Below are 23,404 nucleotides of genomic sequence, written 5' to 3' on the forward strand. Positions count from 1 at the left end.
AGAAATCAACACATGCGCAGTAGCGCGTACGTTTCCTGTCACTGCAATCGTTTGTTATTTCGGTGGGTTTGTTTTTGTTAAACAGCGCCTCTTTGTGGACAAAAGGAGACTCTAAAACTGTGACAGTGAAGTAAATCTTGGACGTTTATTCCGCAGGTGTCGTAATGTGAGGCGGACAGCGGTTGTAGACGCCGTGTAGTTGTAATTGTTTGCGTATAATAAGGCTGTGTGGCCCGGTTTGGCGCTACCCGCTGATAATGTGATGCTAACTGACAGCAGCATGGAGCGAGTGCGCAGATGAGGAAAAACGCCAGCTCATTTTCTTATTTTAGAGTCCATGCTAGCCGAACGAGCAGCAGTACTGGACCTGACTTTAATAACTGCGGCCAAAGCGATGACGACGTCACCCTCCGGGCTCCGGGGGCTCCACGCCTCGGCAAGCCGGGATGCGCTGTCGGGAACCCCGCTGCAGAAGCTGCAGAGGCTGCCCGCGGTGCCCGGGAACCTCCCCAACCGAGTGAACGACCTGCTGCTCCTGCGGCCTGACCCGGAGGAGCAGGAGAAGAGCAACAACCGGCACGTAGTGTTTTTCCACGGGGATATTCAGGTGAGAGTGATGGAGAAGGTCTCAGGTGGACATGGCTGCCATGGCGAAATTAATCACTTAATACGATTACTGAGGCAGCTCTGTGCCACCTCCTGTGTGTTTAATGTTGGAATCAGTCAATGATTTCTTTCAATAAACCAAATAAAAATGCGGGGAGGCCAGTCCATGGCTGATCGTGCTCCATTGTGTGTGATTCTGTCCAGGTATGATTTTACTGCCTCTGCAGTGCATTTTGGATCATTGTCATGCTGAAAAATGAAGCTGTTGCCAATCAGACCTTTTCCCCGTGGTATTTCATGGAGCATCAAAATCTGACAGTTCACTTTTGCCGAGATCTCCAACACCACTGGCTGAAATGAAACCATGACAGAGCCTCCACTTTCTTTTACAGATAGACGCTCACTGTGCTAACTCTCTCCTGATCTCCTCCATACACACTGATGATGATTCAAACCAAATATTAGGACTTATCACTCCATCAGACCTGTTGCCACTGATTTTCAGTCCAGTTCTTGTGTGGTTTGGCATACTTTAGCCTTTCCTTCCACTGAGACATTTCTGATGCGGCTTCAGGCTTTATTCCCCTGAAAATGGTCAGGAAAAAGGACAGGACTCAGCTGTGCTGCTCTTGTTCTGAGATCATGTAGGACCTCTATGTTGCAAAAAGCAGTTGTAAAACTTCTCGTTTCTCTCTGTGCAGAACTTCCAGGAGGAGATGGCGCTGCAGCCTGAGGGTGCCCAGTGGCTCTCCTGGAGCCTGGAGAGGGTCGCCTTCACTCTGGGCTGCCGTTTCCCTGATAGACACGTGTGGGTGGTGAGAGCCTCGCGCATGTACCTGCACAAGTTCAGCTGCTACCAGAACTTCGTGGAGAGCAACATGTTCGGGGCTCCGGAGCACTCGCCATACTCTGCTGACTCTGGAGCGTTTCACCACCTCAGGTTTGTCACTGAAGCTCATTTTGTCTTGTTGGGATATTATTTAACTTGATTACTTTGGCTACATTTTATCCGGCCTGTATATCGGTTAAGAATACATTAAGAAAGGTGTAGAGGCTTAAAAAGCCATCTGCAAGCTAAATCATCTAGCTCACAGAGAATGACACAGAAAAGGGCAATTTAATGGTGAACGCGTTTCCATCTCTTTAGACTACCCCGTGTCTTTTCCCAGTTTTCCAAATTTTATGTTTTTGGAAAACATGACCAGGTCTAAAGGTGTGAAAGACAGGAAAATGCTGCTGTAATTCTTCGAGATGATTTAGATCTTTTCTCTGAGTCTGAGCAGCGTTTCTGACCACAGGGCCCTGCTGAGCCACGGCATGGAGCAAGCCAGCCTGCCAGACCCACTCCAACCACTGGGCGGCGCTGACAGCATCCCCTCAGGCTTCTCCCTGACCCTGGTGGGCTTCAGCAAAGGTTGCGTGGTCCTGAACCAGATGGTGTACGAGCTGCCCGGGGCCCGTGCTGATCCGCAGATGTCACCCTTCGTCAAGCACATCTCTGACATGTTCTGGCTGGATGGTGGCCACCCGGGGGGCAGTGAGACCTGGGTGACGGACAAGCAGGTCCTGAAGGAGCTGGCCGCCAGCGGCGTGTCGATCCATGCCCACGTGACCCCTTACGAGGTGTGCGACCCAATGCGGGCCTGGGTGGGCCGCGAGCACGGACACTTCATCAAAACTCTGGAGGAGTTCGGGGCGTGTCCAAGCAAGAAGCTGCATTTCAAGGACGAGCCGCCCTCCATCGAGAACCACTTCAGGATCATCCAGGAGTTTTGAGCACTTTATGTGATCTTTGTGTCTTATTGCTGGTCTTACCTCAAACCTTCAGATTTAAGGGCTCAGATGAGTCTGATGCTGGTTTGTTAAACGCGCTAACCCTGAGGTGGGACGAGCTTTCCTCTGTTCTCCACTGTCTTTCTCTGTAAGTCCTTCAGGCTAAATAAAAGCTTTTCCATTTGCTCAGACTTTATGTTGCTGCCGAGCTGCTGGTTAATATCCGGTTAGTTTCTCTAACTCAACTTGTTTGCGTGTTTAGCTGCAGCAGAAAAGCTTCTTACATTCTTTCTATACCTGCACTAGCATTGAGCTCATTTTAGACACATGAATGTTTGAGAATCCGGTCTCACCTCTGAGTCCAGGTGGACGTCATCAGCAGGAATATCTGCTGATTGTGTTTTAACTGTAATGAAATAACAAGCAGACACTTAAAGTGTTTGAGTTCATTACTTCAGTTTGATGCTGATGGTGGATTTCCACCAATGACGAGTCAGGAAAAAGGACAAAAAAGCAGTTTAGATTTATATTTTTAAGATAAGACACTGCAGGCTAACAGAACTGTTCACTTTTTGAAGCCATTGAAATTCCAAAACCGGACTTAAAAATAAAAAAATCTTAATTAAGATTAATTATCTCACAACGAGTTATGTGTGTAAATTGCAGACTGTTTAAAAAAAAAAAAAAAAAAAAAAGTGCCTGCAGCGTCTCCTCTTAAATCGCTGCAGTACGTTTTATTCTGACACACAGTCACTTCAAGGTGTGTTCACTACGTATTCTGGAGCCGTCACATTTCACATGGTCTTCATCAGCACAGGATGTTCTGCTGATGAAGACCATGGGGCTCATAGGTCAGCTCTGTCATCACGTTTGGAAATCAACTTTTAAACTCGGTACAACTATAACAACAACCAAAAACTTTCATATTTTACTGTAAATGTTTTTAAAATATCCGATTTTATGTTTTCCTGGAGGTCCAGGTGCTTTAGTATTTGGGCAGCGGGGCAGGTTTAGTTTTTTGCTTTGATTAAATCTGAATCACACCATGTGATTAATCTGTAGATGACAGTTGGGTGCTTCTCTTCTGGCCTGAATTGCTTTGGGGTGAGCTGTACAGATGTCTGTCTTCTTTTAAATATTATGGAACTTTATAAATCACCTATCATATTTTTGGATCTTTGAGTAGGTGGGTTGTGACTCCTCCTTTCAGAGAGGGTGTGTGGGAGTTCTCCACACCAGTCTACATGTGTTTTGTGGACTTTGGGAAGGTTTGGCTGGGGTGACCTGTAGGGGGTGTTCCTGGACTCCGGGATATCAGGCACGCTGTTAAAAGCACTTTGGAGCCTGCAGCTGCAGCGAGAGCTTGGTTCACTTCTCCATCAATGAGCCAGACTCCCTCAGGGTTTACCTTTGACACTGATTCTGTTTACAGCTTTCATGAATAGAATATCAAAACAGAGGCTGTGGGGTTTGGTGCTGTGGATGCTGTACTGATCTGTTTTTTGTGAAGAGCGAGCTGATGATCTACACCTACATCCACAAGCTGTGGATGCTGACTGAAAGGCGTCCAGGACACCAGAGGTGGAAATGAGCTTCCTCTGAAGGCTTTGGGCTTTTGGGGGTGTCTGAGTAGAGCAGCTGCTTTGCCACATTTAAAGGCATTGGTTGAGGTGTCGTGGATGTCCTGGATAACTTTGAGGCCCACGACTGCTTGGATAGATCATGTCTGCTGGCTTGGGTGGTACAGCGAGGATGTGTGGCCTTGGCGTCTCTGTTTAGGTCACTGCTCCTGTGACTTAGACCCAAAGGACTGTTGAAACTGGTAGAAATAGAAAGTCTAATTAGTGGAAACAGATGTTGCTGTTGGTTGTTTCAAACACTAGAAGGCGAGTGCCATCTAGTTCTGTAGATATTTAGGTGAAGGTGGACATCTTTACAGCTAATATCTCCAAAACCATATATGGATCCCCTGTCCAGATACTTTTGGACCTGAATGTATGTCATGGTGGCAGATGTGATGTGTTTTTATGACACTGGGTGGGGAGAAGGACAAAAAAAAAATCTATAAACCTGCTTGCTGTGTCCAATTAATGAAGTGGATTATTCCTGTAGGACTTCTGGTAGCTGGCAGGGCAGCATGCACTGTACATCCATCTGTATGATCTCTGTATGAGCTTAAATAGCATCTTTGCACTTTGCTGATGGCTGCGAGTCGTTCTGCTGAATGTAACTTCAGATGCATTCCATTGTTTACTACTCGCTGTATGTTGTGCTGTTTTTTTTGTTTTTTTTTTAAAAAAAAAAAAACTGAGAGGAGTGGATTTGACCTTTTATTAAAGGAGATTTATTCAGCTCAGCTCTGATTGGTTTTGTTCTTAGACTCTGTACCGCTGTATGAGTCAGTTAAAATAATCCTTATTTATGTCACATGCTGTCAACATGTCATTTAGTGGCTGTAACAGTCAAAGAAACTTACTGTCTGGACTATCTCATTAAACATCCACTGAGTGGGAGTTCTTGAAGAAAATCAATGAAGTATGTAAATATTAAAATGCAAAGCTGAAACAATTCTTCTAACATGGAACAAAGGTCATCAGTTTTTATGTAGTTGTTACATGTACCCAACAAATATCCCTGGGAGGGTTGATTGAGGAAGAGTATTTAGGATCAACCTCTGCTAGTGACAACTCAGATATGCCGATTGTCCCGCTGTGGTGACCTTTGAACTGAAAGAAGTTCTTAAGGTACTTTGAGCTGATCCATTATGTTTAACAAGGCTTGGGACTGGTGCTAAGAGCACAGCAGCTCACATTTGGTCCTCCAGTCTTTAGCTCCATGGTGCAGTGGTTATGATATCAGCTTCCATATATGAGCCTTTATTAGTCTTTGTAGCCCGATTCCTACCATTCACACTGATGATGGGTGACATAAAAACCCTATAAAGATAATGATGTATATTAAAAGGTTAATGTGAAGTGTTTGAAACATTTTTAATCAGCATCCACTGTTGTTGGGGTGCGTGCGTGTGTTTATTTGACAAAAATATGTAAAAACATAACATATCAGGACCCCTTTAGAGCAGTGTTTCCCAACCGGTGTGCTGTGGACGATTATCTGGTTCTACCTGATTAGTACTCTAAGTCAGCGGTCCCCAACCTTTTTTGCGCCACGGACCGGTTTATGCCCGACAATATTTTCACGGACCGGCCTTTAAGGTGTCGCGGATAAATACAACAAAATAAAACTAGTACCTGCTCTGATTAAATGGGTTGACAATTCCCAGTAAAACAGAAGAAGAAATTAGTCACGCTGTAAGACTGTGCAGTGCAAAATAGCAATAGATAAATATTTGAAAAGAAAAAGTCAATCTGAGATGAGTCCTAGAGAAAGTTCTGACCCAGATGAAGGCCCTAGCATGACTAGTGGTCAGAAGAAAGCAAAAAAGGTATACTGGGGACAAACTGAGCCAATTCTGCTATACCTGGTGGGCGGGGAAAAATTATCAATATGCTTTTTTGTGACATTTTTGTTTGTTGGTGTGCGGTGTGATTTTTTTCGGATGTGAAATATGTGCCGTGGCTCCAAAAGGTTGGGAAACACTGCTGAGAGTTACTGAGCTACTGGTTTCCAGTCTGTGCCTGCTCACTGGTACACAGACACTATACCCAGTATGAACTCTCAGCTCTGCAGGGCCAACAGGGGGCAGCGTGGAGCTGGAAAAACATCAAAGCACAGACACCATTTATTTTCTACAGTCTTTAATGAGCTTTTCCAGTTTGCTTTGTGATGCCTAACATTAGCCTGAAGCTAATCAGAATACAAATTATTTTTTAGTTATTTCAGATGCAATCAGAACGCTCATACTTTAAAAAAACCCAAAACATAAAAAGCAGAATAAAGGTAGATCTGATTTATTTGTGCTTGTGGCGGTTTCATTCTGACATACAGTAATCCTTCAGTCTCAAGACAACAAAGAGGAACGCTGAGTGACATCAGCGGCGCTGACACAAAGAGCGCTCGCACACTCCGAGGCCGCCGAGTGACGCGAGAACAACAGCAGCTGTACAACAACAACACGACGGTTACAGCAAGAGTCTGACGGAGACAATGGTCCAATGGAGCGTCGGCACCAAAGTGACGTCAGACCCACCTGCTCTGCAGATTCAACCAACTCCAAACCTTTTATTCTCAGAGCAGATGGATTCAAGCTTATTTCCGTTTACAGCAGTCTGCTCTTTTACAGTGTGGCGTTCCAGTTATAAAGGACGACAGCACGGCCCAGCCTCCTCACACACACACACAGATACACAAAGGCCTTTGTGCTGACAGCAACAACAAACACACGCAGTGTGGTCCCGTTCGGGTTTGGCACCTAAAAATAAAACCAGAGGAATGTTTTCTCTGGAGGTTGAGAGCTGCCACTGTCTGAGGTCAGGATTTGTTGTTGGTGGCACCTCGGCTCCTCTGTGAAATAGTCATCCCTACTTTCTCATCACCTCTCCACAACTTAAAGCAACCATCAGGAAATACTTCTTCCTACACTCACTCTTCCTGTTTAATCACCTCTTTCCTCTCTAAAAACCATCTGACACCTCTCTGTTTCCCCACTTTGACTTCACTTTCCTGAACCACCTCAATGACTAATCCTTCCTTTCATCGTCACCTGAATCTCTGCTTATAAGACATGTGAGCACATTACTTACATAAAAATTAGAAGTCCAGCACATAAATATTACAATAATTATAATAATAATAATAATAATAATAATAATAATAATAATCAGCTTGTGAGAATAACATTAAGAATAGAAAACAAAGAGTGAGCAGCAGCCCTGAGATGAAATCTTGAGGCACCCGGACCTGCGGAGGACTGCAGGAGGTCTAAGTGAAGGCTCTGCACACACTAAGTGCTAAAGTTTCTCCTCTAAGAGGAACTCGCAGCTCAGGGAGGAAATCATTTGAGTAAGTGCGGGCGCGGCCCACTCGGCTGATTCACCCCTTTATACTTACTTTTACTGCAGCACACTTCCAGCCAGAAATGTCATAATAACCTAAATGCAGATTAACACTGAAAGGTGCATATTTTGATTTTTTTTTTTTAAGAGCTTTCTATAAGACCCTGAGCTACGTTTAAACCCTCGGTATGAAGCATATGTTGAGAAAATCCAAGTCTGACATCAGGTTTAAAGGCAATCATGCAGCAAACTCTTTCACGAGTGGATACAGGTACCAAAACTATTTTTGAATAATGTTACCCTGACCTGTCCCTTTTTAATATCCTAGAGTCAAAATTTTCCCTCTAATCATGTAGAAGTTGACTTCAGAAGCTTCTTTGTGGCGTATCTAAACTTATTTTCAAAATAATTTGCAAACAGGGCTGTGGGAGTGTAGAAATAGTGGGTTTTATTAACTGATAACTCAATTTTGGCTCAGAGAAGACTGACTATAAGATATCCATGCTGATAAAGGCTTCATTGCATATTTTCTGGGGGGTTTTTATGGTTAAATTGCCTCATGTCATGTTATGGTTAAAAACAAAAATGAGACACAGGAGCTCTGGAGGGATACTTTAGTTGTAAATTTAACTTCCTCGCGGTAAGAATCCTGAAAACCTGGAAGTCTTTGAAACTGAACCTTGGCGGTTAAAAATCTGTTTAATAAGCTGGAAAATGGAAAAAATTAAGTTGGTAAGTGAGTTCCAGAGGGGGAAAAAAACTCCACTAATTTTGTTGCTTGTATCCACTTCTGAAGGATTTATCTGCGGCACTATTAAGGAATGTTTGTCCTGAATGTGGTCCACATCTGGCACTGATTCCACCTTACACAAGGCAAATGTCAAAGGAACATCACCCTAACTCCACCATGTCTCCCAGGCCACATCTGGCCCACAAAGCAGCTGCTATAACTAGCCAAAAGCAGGCCTGATCAGGCCCGAATGTGGCCGCTATCTGACTTTGATGCGACAGAGAAGTTACCCTGACGCGGGCAGCAGCGGGTTTTATCTACAGATAGAAACCTGAAACACTATAATGCTGCTGCCTCTTTTAAACATGCAAAGAACAACATGATCTCACTTCCTCATAGCAGAGGCGCTAATCTCCATATCACACATTTCAGCTGAAGCACAAGTGCAACTGAAAGCAGCTCCAGGTGAGTCAACTTCCCACAGTTAAGGCAAAGAATTCAGAAGCACCAGAAATGTTGCATAGATTCCCCTGGAAGTCCTCTGGAGGAGCCTTCATCAGCACAGAGCGGGTTTAATGCAGCCCTTCAAACGCAGATCAACAGACAGGAAATTAAATACTTGAGGTTAAACACACCGCATTAACTGAGACGTACTGTACAGTATGAACAGCGACACATCAGAGTTTAGCCGGTTATCTTTGGTTGGTTTGAGTGGATCAGTATAAACAGAATGGTGAATGGTGGCTGGCACGCTGCTGGTTTCCAGGAGACTTAAAACAATTTAAAAGCTCAGAGGAAGAGGTGATCGCCGCTGCATCTTCATCTCCCTCTTATCATTTTTGTAGCTTCAAAAGTCAGCATCCTCCTCGAAGCGAAACCTTTTTGCGTGTGAGTGGGGTGACTCCAGGAAGTTTTCCTTGTCTTCAAAGTCTTCGTGAGGGGCCGCCCACTTTGTGCCGCAGCTCCTGGTACGGAAGGCGGCAGTGGCGGGGTCCGGGCTCATGCAGATCTGCGGCTGCTGCCACAGCCAGGGGTGACTCATACAGTCGACGGCGCTGGGCCGGTCCCTACGGCCGAAACAGAGACAGTCCAACGATTAGACACATTCATGCAAAGAGATCGAGGTGCTGGTGTTTCACTGAACAATCTGATCTTTCCTTCAACCACATTTCTTCCTTTATAGATTAACACCAGCAGGTTCTTCTTGACATACTAGTTCTGATGAGATCATACTTAGCCCAGCATGCTGCCTGATGAGTGTGAATCCATCACACACCAGTGGAAAAACTTTAAAACAACACATGTTTACATGGAAGTTATGTTAAAACACCCACACTCTTACACTCGCACACAGACTCACACACAGATTGTCGTTTACTCACTCAGGTGCTTTGACCAGCAGCTTGCGGATGAAGTCCACAGCGAGCTCAGACACCCTGGAGAAGGCCTCCCTGCTGTAGTCCACATTGACCTGGGAAACATTCAGATACGTCTCCTGCTTGTCGTCCCCAGCAAACGGAGACTCGCCCGTCACCAGCATGTACGCGATGACGCCCACGCTCCTGAGAAACACACACAGGACACATCAGACATGGAGAGTCTGAAGGCTAAATGACACAAGCAAAATATCTGAAATAATCTTAGAAAAACAAATACGAAGAACGATGTGTTCTCATCGCATTTGCCACAAAAGAAGTGGGAAGCATTACATTAATACCCACACTGCCGAAGATCGCCTTCACTTTCATTTCAGTTTGTGATGTTTTTCTAATGAAGCTGTGTATGTCTTTAGATTTATGTTCACAGTGACCAATTCTTTTAAATCAACCCCAGTAAATATTTTACGTTTTAAATTCACTTACAGCTCCACAAATGTGAGGAAATGTGAGGCTGGAATGAGCTTTGGAAAATGTATTTTTTTCAACCTCACCTATGGCCATTCATACTACACCAAAGTCAAAGAATAGACCAGTAATAGATAGACAATAAAATGGCAAAAAGTGTTTTGGTTTTTCACCATCTACTTTGGAAATGTATTATTTTCACAGTGAGTTTACCATAGAAAAAGAAACTCCAAAAAGAAGACATTCTGTCAGTTGACAAAAATGTTGTTTTATAAATGGTAGGACAGTCTGCAAAAGTGCTAACAGAACTTTATCTGTAAATTTAAACATTTATTTCTTACAATTTAAGCTTAAAGCAGCATTCCTTTCCCATGTGGAAAAACTGAGATATATTCCTTAAATTGAACTTCTTTCCTTATTTTAAAATATGTCAGGGATTACACTTGTGGTTAAACTTTACTAAATTGTACTCTGACAAAAAGCGGAGTTTCACTGGTCTGGCACACTTGAGATCAAAGTGGGTTGCATGTGGCCCACGATGTAAAATGACTTCCTGTACTGTGGTCACTGGTCACCACATCGCTGAGAGTCACTTCCAGCACGTACGCAGCTTAAGCTCAGCTTTTATTCTCCTGTTGGTGGAGTTCATGTTACTTTCTCTTCATGCTGGAAGTGGCAAAGTACAAGTGGTGATACCACTCCTTCCAAAGGGTTAAACCATAGCCCATTTAGTACAGATATACTCACCAAAGGTCACTCGCCGTTGTGATTGGCTCGTAGTTGAGGATCTCTGGAGCTGAATACAAAAAAAAAAAAAAAAAAAAAAAAAAAAAAAAAAAAAAGAAGTAAAAGCTGTCAGTCAACAGTGAGAAAAAATCTCTGTGTAATTTCCCAGATTAATTACTGACTCATGGTTCTTTCTGCATTTATTTATAGGTGTGTCACTCATCCACTCTCACAGGAGCTAGCACAGTAAAATGCACATGTTGGATAAGAATTGATCAAATGCATGATCTCTTCTTAGTCAACATTGACATTTTACATATAGTTTATTATTGTGAATCTGACTGATGTTTGTCTATAAATATGTGTGAAATGTCCGGTGCCGCCTTTGTTTCATGAGCGTCAGCTTACCCACGTATTCAGGTGTGCCAAGAATCTCTCGGAGCTCTCCGACCGCACCCAGTCTGCGTGCCAGGCCGAAGTCCACGATCTTTATGTCTCCTGGAGGCGACAGGCTGGTCAGGAGGATGTTCTGTGGCTGAGAGAGGCAGAGAGGGAACAAAGTGAAAGCAGGAAGTGCTCGAGGGATAAAACTCATTTCTGATTGCAAAATTCACCTCATGATGAATGTCTCTGCACAGGAAACAGTTATTTAAATAAATACACGACTATTATGATATTGTGCCATTCTTTTTAAAACAGTCTGAGAACATTTAGTACTGTATGTGACTATCCTGTAATCACAGGGTGTTCACAGGTATAAATAAGTCTTATTGATTTAACTTGAAATGAAATTTAAGACCAAATCTGCACACATGAAAGCTGAAAATATGCTCGTTTAAAGTAAATGCACTGATGTCAGCCAGTATAAGTTCTCCTTTTTCTGTTGTGTCAGTTCAGTTTGGCTGTTTGAGAAGTTAATTTGCTGTATCACTGTTTTTTTATTACTTTGATCAGGTCTGAGTTTAGCCGACGTCTTTTAAAAGGCTCAAATTGGTTGTAAAAAAGAATAAAGTGAAATGAAACTCACTTTCTACAACATTATCTGTCTTATTCAGGCCTAACCAGCTTGGTCCCTCACACTCACCCAAACTGATTTTAGGACAATAAAATACTTATTTTTAAAGGACCTGTGGGTCAAATGACAAGTATTTCTGACAGTGATGAAAGTTTTATGTTGACATGTAAAATTCCCACCCTCATGAGTAAAATAACACATTTAACAAAGGCATTTGCTAAGATTTGGTATTTAGTCAAGATCTTGAATTTTTGAGACAAAAACCCCACACATTTAATTCATTATTGTGGCCCAGGAGAGTCAGAGGTGTGTGACGATCCTGGTATCAACATGTAGATTTATTTTTGTAGTCCTATACAAAAAAAAATATCAGCTGATTCTTAGGGGCTCAGGTGGTGGACACTCGATTTGACCCTGATGCAGCGGCAACAAAACTCTTCACACCCTGCTGTCACTGCAGCAGAAGTCATTTCCAGGCTCTCTACAATCCTGATTCTAGGCTTAACTGTGGCATTAAAAAAGGAATTTAGGATTTTGAGCGCTTAGAGAAGGGAAACACCCGAGTACTTAAGGTTAAGTCTGTGGTGAGTTGAGTAAATGGTTAAAAATAGATTCACTTTGGTTGGATGTGTCTGAATACCTTGAGGTCTAAGTGGACCAGGTTGCTCTGATGGAGGTAGTGGACTCCCTCCAGCGTCTGCCTGATCAGGCGTGTGATCCGGGCCTCGGGCAGCAGCTCGTCGGATACGCAGTGGTCAAATATCTCTCCACCGGCCGCACTGCATGAACAGGAGACAAGAAGGAATGTTTGGTGAAATATGAAACTCAGACCAGTTTGATACAGACTGTGTGTGTGTGTTAGAGTTTCCACAGGAGAAAACAAAAATGCATTTATGGATTAAAGGGTGGTGCAGTGGTTTTAGTCTCCAGCCCACAGCCAGAGGGACGCAGGTTTGATCCTGCATGTTGTGGCAAGGTTTTATTGAGAAAGAGAACCTCCTTCCTGCTTAGTCATTGCAAAAAAACAAAACAAAACAAAAAAAAACACTGCAGGCACACAGATGAAGACTGAAGCGCTAAAATGTACGAGTAGAAAGTTTTACTACACCTCAGATAACTCAAGCTTCTAACTGCCATTTCTGAATTTGAATTTATATCCTTGTTGCTGTAATTGCAAGCAAAATGTCGGTACGAGTTAAGAACAAGCCTAAAGCTGAAGAGAAAAAAAAAGTGTAATAACTCTGGTTTGTTTTTCGTAAGTTTCACTCGGTTGACAGTAGTTAGCACTATGTCAGTAGTAGCTGCATAGACTCCACACATACAAAAGTACGTGACGAGCTTGACTATCGTATGGGCATGCCATGCATCCAGAGGGGGACACACTGAGCATCTGTAAACACTGTAAGTTTTGTATGTAGAACTTTATGTTCAGCCATGTGTTTACTGCGAGCTTTTAGCTTTTACTACAAATCATACGATTCTTTTTGACTTACCCTGTAGTTTAATCTGCCCGGCAGTATATAAAGTAATGAAAGATTTAATTAATTAATAAATTAATTAATTTGCTAAAAAATTGGACCACATTTAAAAAAAGAAAAGAAGTAAATCAAAATGAGTCCCGTGTATTTTTATTTACTTAATTTTGTAAGTACGTCAAATCTAGGCCTCATTTCTACTTTCTTGTTATTATTATATTTCATTTAATTAAAGTGTTGCACCTAATTTTAGTTTCTAGCTCAGTTAGCTGTAAATAACCATTGCATGTGCAATGGCAGCTGGCTGATGCAGCGTCTTCACACTCAGGTATGAAATAAAGATATATTGATAAAGAATGAGGTAACTGCATGAGACTGAATGAAATCATTCAGGTGAGGAATGCATCTATGATCCAGAACAAGGAATTCTAATGGAAAAGTAAACAGATGAGAGATAAATCAGTAAAAATAGCCAGACGGAGAAAGACTTTCAATAAGAATTCAAAACATGCTAACAAAAGTAAAGGTGGAGAAACTGAGAAAGCAGAAACTAGACAGGATGCGGGTAAAGACATTTCTAAACAGGTGCACTACGTAGCAAGTTTTTGCCACACATGATCAATTACTGCTCCTGTTCTAGAAACCTTGAGTTTGTTTATACTGAGATGCAGGAAATGCTGGGATTTCTTTTCCATAAAAACGAGTCAACTTGAATTTCACCTGCTTGCCGGCAGATTTCCTCTCTGACTCCTTCCTCCTGCTTCACCTGAAGCAGCTGATTGATGCTGGGTTTCATTCATACAGTCGATATTAAAGCTCATATTAGAGCACATTAATCTGCATCTTTCTAAGACAGCTGTGACTACACACGCCATTTAACAAAATCAGCCCACAATGACTGTGCGGTGTTCTGTAACAGAAACCTACAATTTCCTTGTTATTTGTGGCTGTTACAGAATAGGTTCAATGTAAATCCTGCATGACAAAATAAGAGAGAACTGTGGTACGTCTTTGGCAAAGATAAAAACAATCCTCACAATCTGTTTTATACATTATGACTCATAGATCCAAAATGTTATCACTCCGGTTTGTAACATGGAGCTTTGTCATGCTGGAAAATGCAGATTGTCAACAAATTGCTCCTGGAAGAAGTTGGTCAGTAGTCTTTAAAACATATTATCTAATGTATTAACTGTATCACAGAAAGTCTTTACTTTGAAGGCACAGTGTCTCTGTTTCCAGTTTGCATCACACTTTTCACGACTGCTTAGCAGAGAGTTTCCTATGGAAACAACTACCAACCACAGCAATCGGCAAGCGACTAAAGCAATTTCAGGGATGTATTTGGTGCAGCACTCAGCAGCTTTCAGACTGCTTGCTGAACAGCTGGGGGAATACAGATATTTCCCTAGTAACCAGTGGTTGCTACTCAGTCTCTGGGTCTATTGGCACTGAGGCCTAAGACAGAAATCTCTTGCTCCAAACTGAAACTTGTCCATACTTCTATTATCACTGCATCAAAATGGAGGCTTTGCTATTTATTTAGCCATTGCTATGGCAAATCTGAGTATCAAAGATCCAGGCGGCGATGGATCTATCTGATTTTCAAGCACAATCTCAGGTTGAATACAGACTCAACCTCAGGAGTTTCTACTTTCTGAGTTTAAAGTTGGCTTCAAATACTGCTGAAGCTGCTTTCTGGAACAAGGACCAGGCCATTATTTTCCAGACTGTCTAAGATCAACAAAGTGAGCTGTTTACCATGTTTGCACTTTGGAGGGGATTAAGGTGTCTCCAATGACAATTACAGGTGTGGTTAGAAAAAACAGAGCAGTTCATTTCAACAAGCCCTCATGTATTCTCATATCTAATCTTGCAGTTTCAGTTTTGATTGTACAAAGTGACAAGACAAATGGCGGCACAGACAAAGGACGTGACATTCATTTGAAAAGGGCTTTTAAACAGGAAAGGTTAAGAGGTCAAGACTAAGAGGACGGTGGTTCAGGTCACCTTCAGCTCAAGCTTCCAGCATGTTGCTGTAGCTTTCAACCTATTCCTGATAAACCTGTTATGAAGGATGAGCTGTTTGCTAATTTGGCAGCTCCTTAGGACTTGACAAACAGGACTTCGCCCTCATACAAGCGTTTACAGGATCTCACTGCTGGCTTGGCGTGTTTGAGGAAAATAGAAGCACTCAAGTTAAATGTATGAATTAAATAGGATGCATCATATATAAAATAAAACAGGCAGAAAGTTTGTGTGAACTCACTATTCCAGCACTAAGACAATGTCGTGATCCGTCTCGTAAGCGGCATGCAGGTTGACCACTCGGGGGTTGTTACGTGCCATCTCCAGGACAGCCATCTCATGGATGACCTCTGCCCGGCAGTCACGACCTCGTCTCCTCTTTTTTAGGAATTTGGCAGCGAATGCTTTTCCTGTGGTTTTCTCCACACACCGCTTCACCACAGCAAACTTGCCCCTGAGAGGAAAAAAAAGCAGGACAAGAATACACAAACTGAAGCTGAGTTTGATTTTTTTTTTTTTTTTTACAGGTATATTGATTAAACAGGAAATGCCTGAGTAAAGCTTTTATAAAGTTTAAGTAAAAACCTCCATAGTCAAAAATCAAAACCAATTGAAAAAAACTGCAGTTCCTCTAATGCCCACTGGAGGCTTCCATGTTAAAATGTCCAACTTTACAGCAGAAATAAACATGTTTACAGCCTGCTACACAGAAAAGTGGCCTCTGTAGTTATTTCTACTCTTTTATGATGACCCTACAGGGTTTGAATTTTGTGGGGTGTGAGGTTGACAGGTGGATTAGTGCTGCCCTCGCAGTCATGTAGGCTCTGTATAGGACATTTACCAACCTATGTTTCAACACTCACCATTGGTAATGAACTCTGGGAATGAACAAGGTCATGGATAAAACCGACCCGAAAACATTTTATCTGTTGGGTGTCTGGGTTCAGCTGTAGCGATAAGGTGAGATTTTTCTTTCTAATCCTTGCTGTAGTAAAGATGTCAGTAAATGTATTTTTTTCCTGGCTAACATATCCAGGACATGAATTACCATGCATTTAGGTCAAGGCCATTATGTTCTGAAATTCTGCTCATGCGAGGTGTAAGTATAACTAAATCCAGCTTTTTAAACCTTATTATGGGGCAATATCAATTTGATTAAACACATTTTGTTAGGTTCCATTTATTAATATTGGAGTTGTAACCATTTATTTAGATTTATTCATCTGGCTCTAAATAACCACCTGGATTTGATTTAGAGTTGTTTCTAGAAGAACTTAGTTAGGATTTTTTTAGTCTTCTCCTTAGCACAAATGCCAGAAACCAATGGGTCAAGTCATGGTTATTACACCATCTTATACATATACATATAAGTGTATATAAACAGGCTTTTTTCCAGGCTACAAATTGGCCTTTGGCATCAACTTAAGAGAAATCTTTACTTTTCTTTCCTTTTATTTTTGTCCATTGCGTAAAAAAAATGTTTAAGATATTTTTACAAATTGTCTATCACAGTGCTGGTGATTTTCCTTTGATGTAAAACGAAAGCTTCTTTGGTTGTTTCCATCATTTTTTTTTTCTGTGCAGGAAAAACCCTGATAGACGTTGTGGTTTGAGCCATTATCCACTGTAAGATTAATTTAGATGGCTAAATATCTCCAACATGATTCACCGCAAACTTTCCCCAATATAAGTCAAATATAACTAATGATTAATATGTTTCATTTTATGCAGAAAATGCTGATTAGTATGTGGTCCAGCCTTTACAACATAATATCTGTAAGTGACTTTGTGATAAAGGTGTTATACAAATACAGAAATGGCATTAGATAACAGGTTCTGTGTGCCGGAGTGTTATCTAATGCTAGTACATTTCCAACAGCCTACTGCCATGTCTTGTCACCGTGGTAACCATTTGTTTAGGTCATTAAACTTCATTTTAGAGCTATTTTAACATTTAATACATATTTAAAACTTTGTTTAAAGTTCATCTTGTTACCAGCTGTGCAGATAACAGCCCTAATTTCAGCTCTCTAGGAAAACCTAACTTTTCTAGGTTACAGACCCAGAAGGAGTTCTTTGAATTGTGCTAAAACATCCTGCACATCATGTGATAGCATATAAGCCTCCACCATGTTAAACCTTCATGTCTTCTTGTACATATTCTTTTCCTGCTTAAAGGAAATTTGCTTTGCTTTGTTAGCGAGGGAGTTCAATTATTTAAGTAGAATAGATATTTATGTATATTAAATGGTCAGAAGTAGTTTGGTTTAGTTTAATAAGCAGGAAAATGAAAAGATTTCTGGTGAAAAGCTGACTCTGAGGCAGGAAAAGTCTCTACAACTCAACTACCTGTTTCTTTTGTTTGGCTGCACCTTGTAAACAACAGTGTTGCTCCTGAAACGGTCATACTAGGGATATTCCCTCTCAATGACATCATACAGAGCCAAGGGCAGAAAGACCGGCCTGAAACAGAGTTCAGAGCAGTCCGAAGCCTGAGCTTTCAGCTGACAAGATTACTGACCTCAATATTTGAAACTTTAACCATGTTTAATGCGAACATCCACCAATGGAAGAGGAGATGTAACAGAATAAGCTCCCTCTGAAGACACTTGCCAAAAAGGTGTTTTTTGGGGGGGGTTGTTTTTTTTTTTAAGATCAAGATCTTATCTCACGTTACAGTCATTTCAAATACACAGACAAATGATGATTGATGTGTCTTTAATTAATTCCATGAACAGCAACAGCCAACAGAAGCATTTAAGCTTCATTCTGACAAATAAATAAATAAGTAAGGACACACAGTGAAAGGTCCTTGTTTAGGGATTAAGTTATAGCTGGGAAATTACCTTAAATTCAAAAGTAGAGCTACTACAGTTTAAGATTAACACCTTTGTGCCAGCCACATTCTCATCACTGAGTTTTAACACATTTCACATCAGAACTTCCTGTTTTAACAAATTGCAAACAAAGTGGCGAGCAGAAGTAACCCAAGCCGGTTCTGCTTTCTTAAGTCTGCTTTCCACATGTACTTGTTTCCTTCCTCCTGCAGACTAACACTAGCTACACTTTAATGCTCTGCGTGACACATAATGACTTCAAACACACCTCGGGCTTGTCAGGATATGATCATCAGCTGTCTGCGGTTGCCATGGCTCGTACACAAACACATGATAAAGGTCTCCTTTTATACCAAGGCTTCATATTTTCCCACTGTACAATAAAGTCACCTCCCCTGGTCAGAGGCTGGAGTGTTAAGACTTAGAGTCCAGAGTCCAATCACCATTAACTTAGTGCATTACACTGCATGACTCGATCTGAGCTATTCAGCCAGCACATGCAAAAAGTTAGGGTCAGTGTATCAGCATGAATACACAGATAAGTGACATCAACTGTCCTTCAAATGTGTTGTTGCAGCTCCTTCTTGAGCTATCTTATTTTATTTTACTGAGCTGTTTTTACTTCATATAATCTAGTTTGTTACGGGCTATGTTTAATATTTTGCTAACCTGGTAATTTTCCAAATTTGGGGATTTTTTTTATGTTATTCTATCTGAACAGTCATGCAAGACCTCCTCTTTCATGTGACAAGGTAGCACATTTGCTCAACTCTTCCTGTTTATTAACACTCAATGCTAAAAAAAAAACATTTTCTGTAGAGTAGGTGCAGAAAAGAAGTAAATATAATTTTTTTCTCAGTTTTCATGCTGTATAGTCTTAACCTCTGTAATTTAACCTCTTGCCTCTCTCTACCTGCTTATTAAATGACAACCCTGTTTTATGTTTTAACTATCCAATTATCATTCTTGGTCTCTACTCCTTCATATTAGCACTAATACACTAATAATTAGTGTCCTGGACAAACGAATCACTCTTGGGCCAACAAAGATTTCAGTGTGCATGTTAATATTAGGATTAGGATTTTTTCATAGTGAGTAAACCACACAGTGGCATATTAATGACTAACCTCACGTTGAGAACCAATCATTTCTGATGTTTTCTTGGCTCAGAATTGGTCAGTTTTTGGTGTCTTCTTCCTGCCATATATGGCATTTGTCTCCACCCATCTGGGTCCCTCAACATAACAACAATTAAATCCTCATCCCAAACCTTTCCTCTGCTAATGTTTATATCAGCCTAACCAATCACTAACCCTCCAAACGCTGCTGCTGTTTATTTTTCTGTCTCAGTTTATGCCTCAAGTTAAAGCAGAACAGGACATTTTAGGTTTATTTTTTAAGGTAACTACAAAGTAAATGTGGTCAGGGGCAATATATACAGTATTTTACTGGAATGCAACTTCACATAAACATAAATAGAAGTTTTTTAAGGTCTTATGTAACAGTCTTGTTGTGTTGTAGTAAATGTTAAAAACTGTTAACTGTTATTGTAGGTGTGGTTTCAACAGGAATGCTTTTTGAGTCACAACTCATCTGAAACTTGCTGAATTTTTCAAAGTGTGGAAAATTGTCATAGTAAGTGGGACAAGTTTACCCTTATAAAGCCATCAATATTTAACGGTTAAACTACACCCCACCATCACTGGCACAACAGATATATCAGAAGGAAACTGCAGACATGATGTAAGAGTTCTTTTGCACAAACTGTAATTAAAGGCGGAACTTTGTGGAAATCTGCACCTGCCAGTTTAGAGCAGATTAGAGCTATTAAACCTTTCTGCACGGAGGTTAAAATCCAGCCACTGGTTGTGAATATGAATTCCTGCAATAAATCATAAGAATCTTAATAAGGTATGATTACTTGTAAAAGTTGAGAAATACTTCATGCGGTGAAAGTCCTGGGAATTCTTGTTGAGATTGGCTTAGGTTATTTTAGCTGTTGCATAGGCCAGTGGTGACAGAGGCCATTACCAGCCTACCAAAGGGCCCTTGTCTAACACCCTTTGATGGCTAAAAGCTTAAATTTTCCTGTTCACTGTCATTTCTTTTGTGGAGATACAGGCTCACTCCACACTGTGAAAATGTCTTAAAAGTTAAATTACTCAGAAAAACTCAAGTGTGACAGATTTAACCTGTTCCATGGTGGTGTGTAAATTTTAAAATACATCTAATGACAGTTAAGTCAGTAAATACAGAAGACTGAGATCTATTTGAACATCCCTTAGGCTGTTTAACTGTTTTCCAAATTAAATACTACTTCCTGAAGTCTGGTACAGGAAGGGCATGGGGAAAAGGTTGCAGCCTCTTTTGAACCTTTGTCGTAAGCCAGCTGAACGTTTTCAGACTGTTTTTCATTGCAGTTAAAAAGAAAGGGAAATATTTACTGGCGTGTTTTTAGAGATCAAACAGGACTTTTTGGGCCCATGGACTAAAATGAGTGTGATATTTTTACTACTTTAGTTTTTACTCACTGTAACACAACTTCGGGGTTTTTCCTGCTCAAAACACAGCCTTTGGGGGTTGACTACACTGTGTGTTACCTTTTTAAAAATAAGTTTATGACTTTACTGTTATTTTTGCCTCTTTGCTGAGCACCAAGTATTTTGTATTCACAAAAAACTGAATGACAAGCTTGACACTAAATTTTTCCAAAACTCTGGTATTGTAAGGAGTAATTGTAAGGAGTCCTGAAACGGTCTTAGAAGAGCAGAGGATGCACCAAGTTACAGATTTTTAATATATAGGTGTATCATCTTGGTTAATTTCATTCAAAAACATAATGTTTTGACATGAAAATTTTATGTTTATGAACAGCATTTCATTGCTGTATAAGCTTAACCATAATTCATGTAGCAATCACAAATTTCAATAAATAACTTTTTTTTTTTGCTTAAAGTGGGCAAAATATGCGCTGTACGTAGATTGTAAACGAAAACCCCTTTGAAAGCCTGCAACACATTTTACTCACGTGCACCTCGAGAGACTAAACAGACTAAAAACCTCTTTTCTCAAGAATACATTAATGATTCGGTACAAAGCTCATGTGTACTTAGGTGAGACTGCACAATTAGCCCAGTATTTGGTCATGCACACTTTCGACTAGGTAGAGTGTTGTTTGTGCTCTATAACAGCAATAACTTTGTGTCTTTTAAAGAACATCAGACTTTAAATACCTTCAGATACAAAGTTTTATATTAGTTTTATATTATATTATATAATATATATTAGTTTTATATCAGCCAGGGATATATATCAGCCTAATAGTTTCAAACATCCCTCAAAATCTATATTCTATCTATCTGTGCAGGAGTCACTATTTTACAGCCTATCCGTTAGTAAAAAGTAATCTCATAGCATACTGGATGCACAGATTGAGAGCGCATTTACCTGAGAAAGCATTATTACAAGCATGCTCTTTATTTTAATCAATATAAATAGATACATAAGCAATAAAATGCTCCAAACCTAATATTCCCAGTCAGCCCTTGCATTAAAGGTTATTCCCAGTAAGGACCTTTGTTCTTTATTCTTTCTGGGAAAAGGGTGCTTGATGTGTAGTGATCGTTAGTGAAGAGGTACTGTTTAATCCTAAATGAAGCTTGGTGAATATTTAGTAGGAGGGTTATGTGATCTTTAAAAATGTCAGGTGTCTACTTCTCCTTTTTTGGAAACCAGACTGTGTACAGTTCACTTATGAAAGACACAAACAAGAAACAAGTTACATGCATACATGCATACATGTGCCTTCTTGCTCTGCTTTATCTTCAAAGCAATGACAGTCAAATAAAGAAATGCTTGGAAAAATACTGACGTGCACCTACCAGGAAATGTAAGCACACGCCATGTTTTTAACACTTGATTTCTTAGTTATTCTTATTTCTACACCACTGAAAAGAACACTAATAACAGATGTAGCCGGTAGACTATATATATTGTCCCTGTCTCCAACTGATTCAGCTCCACTGTCACAACAGACACGGGAAATCTTTCACAGCTCCTACAGTGCGACGCATCTGTCCACCAGAGAAACATCCGTCCTATCATCTGACATTTACTTTGGTGATTTTGAGATATTTGACTTTCCCTATATCAGTAGCCGTGTATTTACATGTGTACAGTAAAGCTGATACCTTCTATGGCACTGGACGGTGCGTTCCTGTACCTGTACTTCACAAATGTAGTACTAAATAAATACAACAAAAGTCTTATAAGTAGTAACCCTGTCTTAGTAAGTGATAGTAATACAGAAACTGAGTTTCATCTGTAAATATCTGACTGTATAGTGTCAGGTACAGCTCCCAGGTGTCATATACAGCAGGTGCACTCTCTGGCGGACTCACCTGCCCAGCTCCCCGGTGATCTCGTACACACTCTCCAGCGGCTCCGTGCTGATCGGAGTCTGAATCTCGCCGAGCAGCCCGGCGGAGAGTCCACTACGACTGTCCAGCCGCCTCCGAGACATCTTCCTCTCCTCCTCGGTGCTGCTTCCCGGTTGAAAACGGTGCCAAACGCCGAGCAGAAGTGAGAGAAACGGTGAAAATGAGCTAAACTAACGTTACCACTGCTCGTTTCGCCGTAGTTACATGTTAATGTTAGCTCAGCCGGTCACCGCGCGCCGCTCCAACTCCCCGGCTAGCTCAACTGTCGCTAAGTTAGCTCGACGGCACTTAAAAAGTGACTTAAACCGATTTTCCTCAGCTCAAGAAAAGCGAAGCTTGGGTCTATAAAGTCCGCACTCATGGGCTGTTAACACAAAACCTATCCGAGCTGCCGCTGCGGTCGGCTGTTAGTCCGCTCATTGAGTTTGTCCGCACAGTTTGCGATCATTTTCACGTCCCTGTTTGACACCGTCGTCTACGCGTCAGTGCGCATGCGCACTGCTTTTGTGTTCAGTTGAAAGGTTTGAATTTGGACACGGCCGAGATATGGCAGCCTATTCATGTCAATAAAGGAGCGGGTTCGAAATTCAGAAAACACACAAATGAATAACAAAAATAAATAATGAATCTTAATACTCAAAAGTTGGACTGTCAAAGTCCAACTTATGAGAGTTAATTTAATTTACAATATTTGTGAAATAACAAGCTTAATGTTTGTTTGTTTTTTATTATAAATATAAGACATATGGTATAAATGTGTGATATGATTTTTCAGTTTTACAATAATTTTATTATAATAGCACTTCATCACCTTGACATACTATCTAATAATGGTGACTTATTGTAATTATAGATGGAAAATGCCAATCATGAAATAGAAAATGCATATCCAGGTCTTGCACATATGAACTCAGTTTTCAAGATTTTAAATCTCTTAGCTCGTGTGTCTTTAAAAACACTAAAAAACTTATTTCAA

General features: G+C 40.9%; 2 protein-coding genes across 2 annotated transcripts; one reads left to right on the forward strand and one right to left on the reverse strand.

The window, feature by feature from the left end:
* Nucleotides 1-51: 51 nt before the first annotated feature.
* Nucleotides 52-7,778, forward strand: c16h2orf69 (chromosome 16 C2orf69 homolog). Its single transcript, XM_084907664.1, has 3 exons — nt 52-607; nt 1,308-1,546; nt 1,905-7,778. The coding sequence occupies exons 1-3, from the start codon at nt 338-340 to the stop codon at nt 2,380-2,382; spliced, it is 987 nt and encodes a 328-aa protein (XP_084763790.1). The 5' UTR covers nt 52-337; the 3' UTR covers nt 2,383-7,778.
* Nucleotides 4,682-22,929, reverse strand: stk17b (serine/threonine kinase 17b (apoptosis-inducing)). The gene is made up of 7 exons (XM_084907662.1): nt 22,390-22,929; nt 15,394-15,606; nt 12,290-12,428; nt 11,043-11,169; nt 10,656-10,704; nt 9,447-9,626; nt 4,682-9,131 (listed from the first exon to the last, which is right to left on the reverse strand). The coding sequence occupies exons 1-7, from the start codon at nt 22,509-22,511 to the stop codon at nt 8,912-8,914; spliced, it is 1,050 nt and encodes a 349-aa protein (XP_084763788.1). The 5' UTR covers nt 22,512-22,929; the 3' UTR covers nt 4,682-8,911.
* Nucleotides 22,930-23,404: the final 475 nt, after the last annotated feature.

This window comes from Perissodus microlepis, chromosome 16 (genome assembly GCF_051167445.1).
Source record: "Perissodus microlepis isolate ML-2025 ecotype Zambia chromosome 16, ASM5116744v1, whole genome shotgun sequence".
In the NCBI taxonomy this organism is placed as follows: domain Eukaryota; kingdom Metazoa; phylum Chordata; class Actinopteri; order Cichliformes; family Cichlidae; genus Perissodus; species Perissodus microlepis.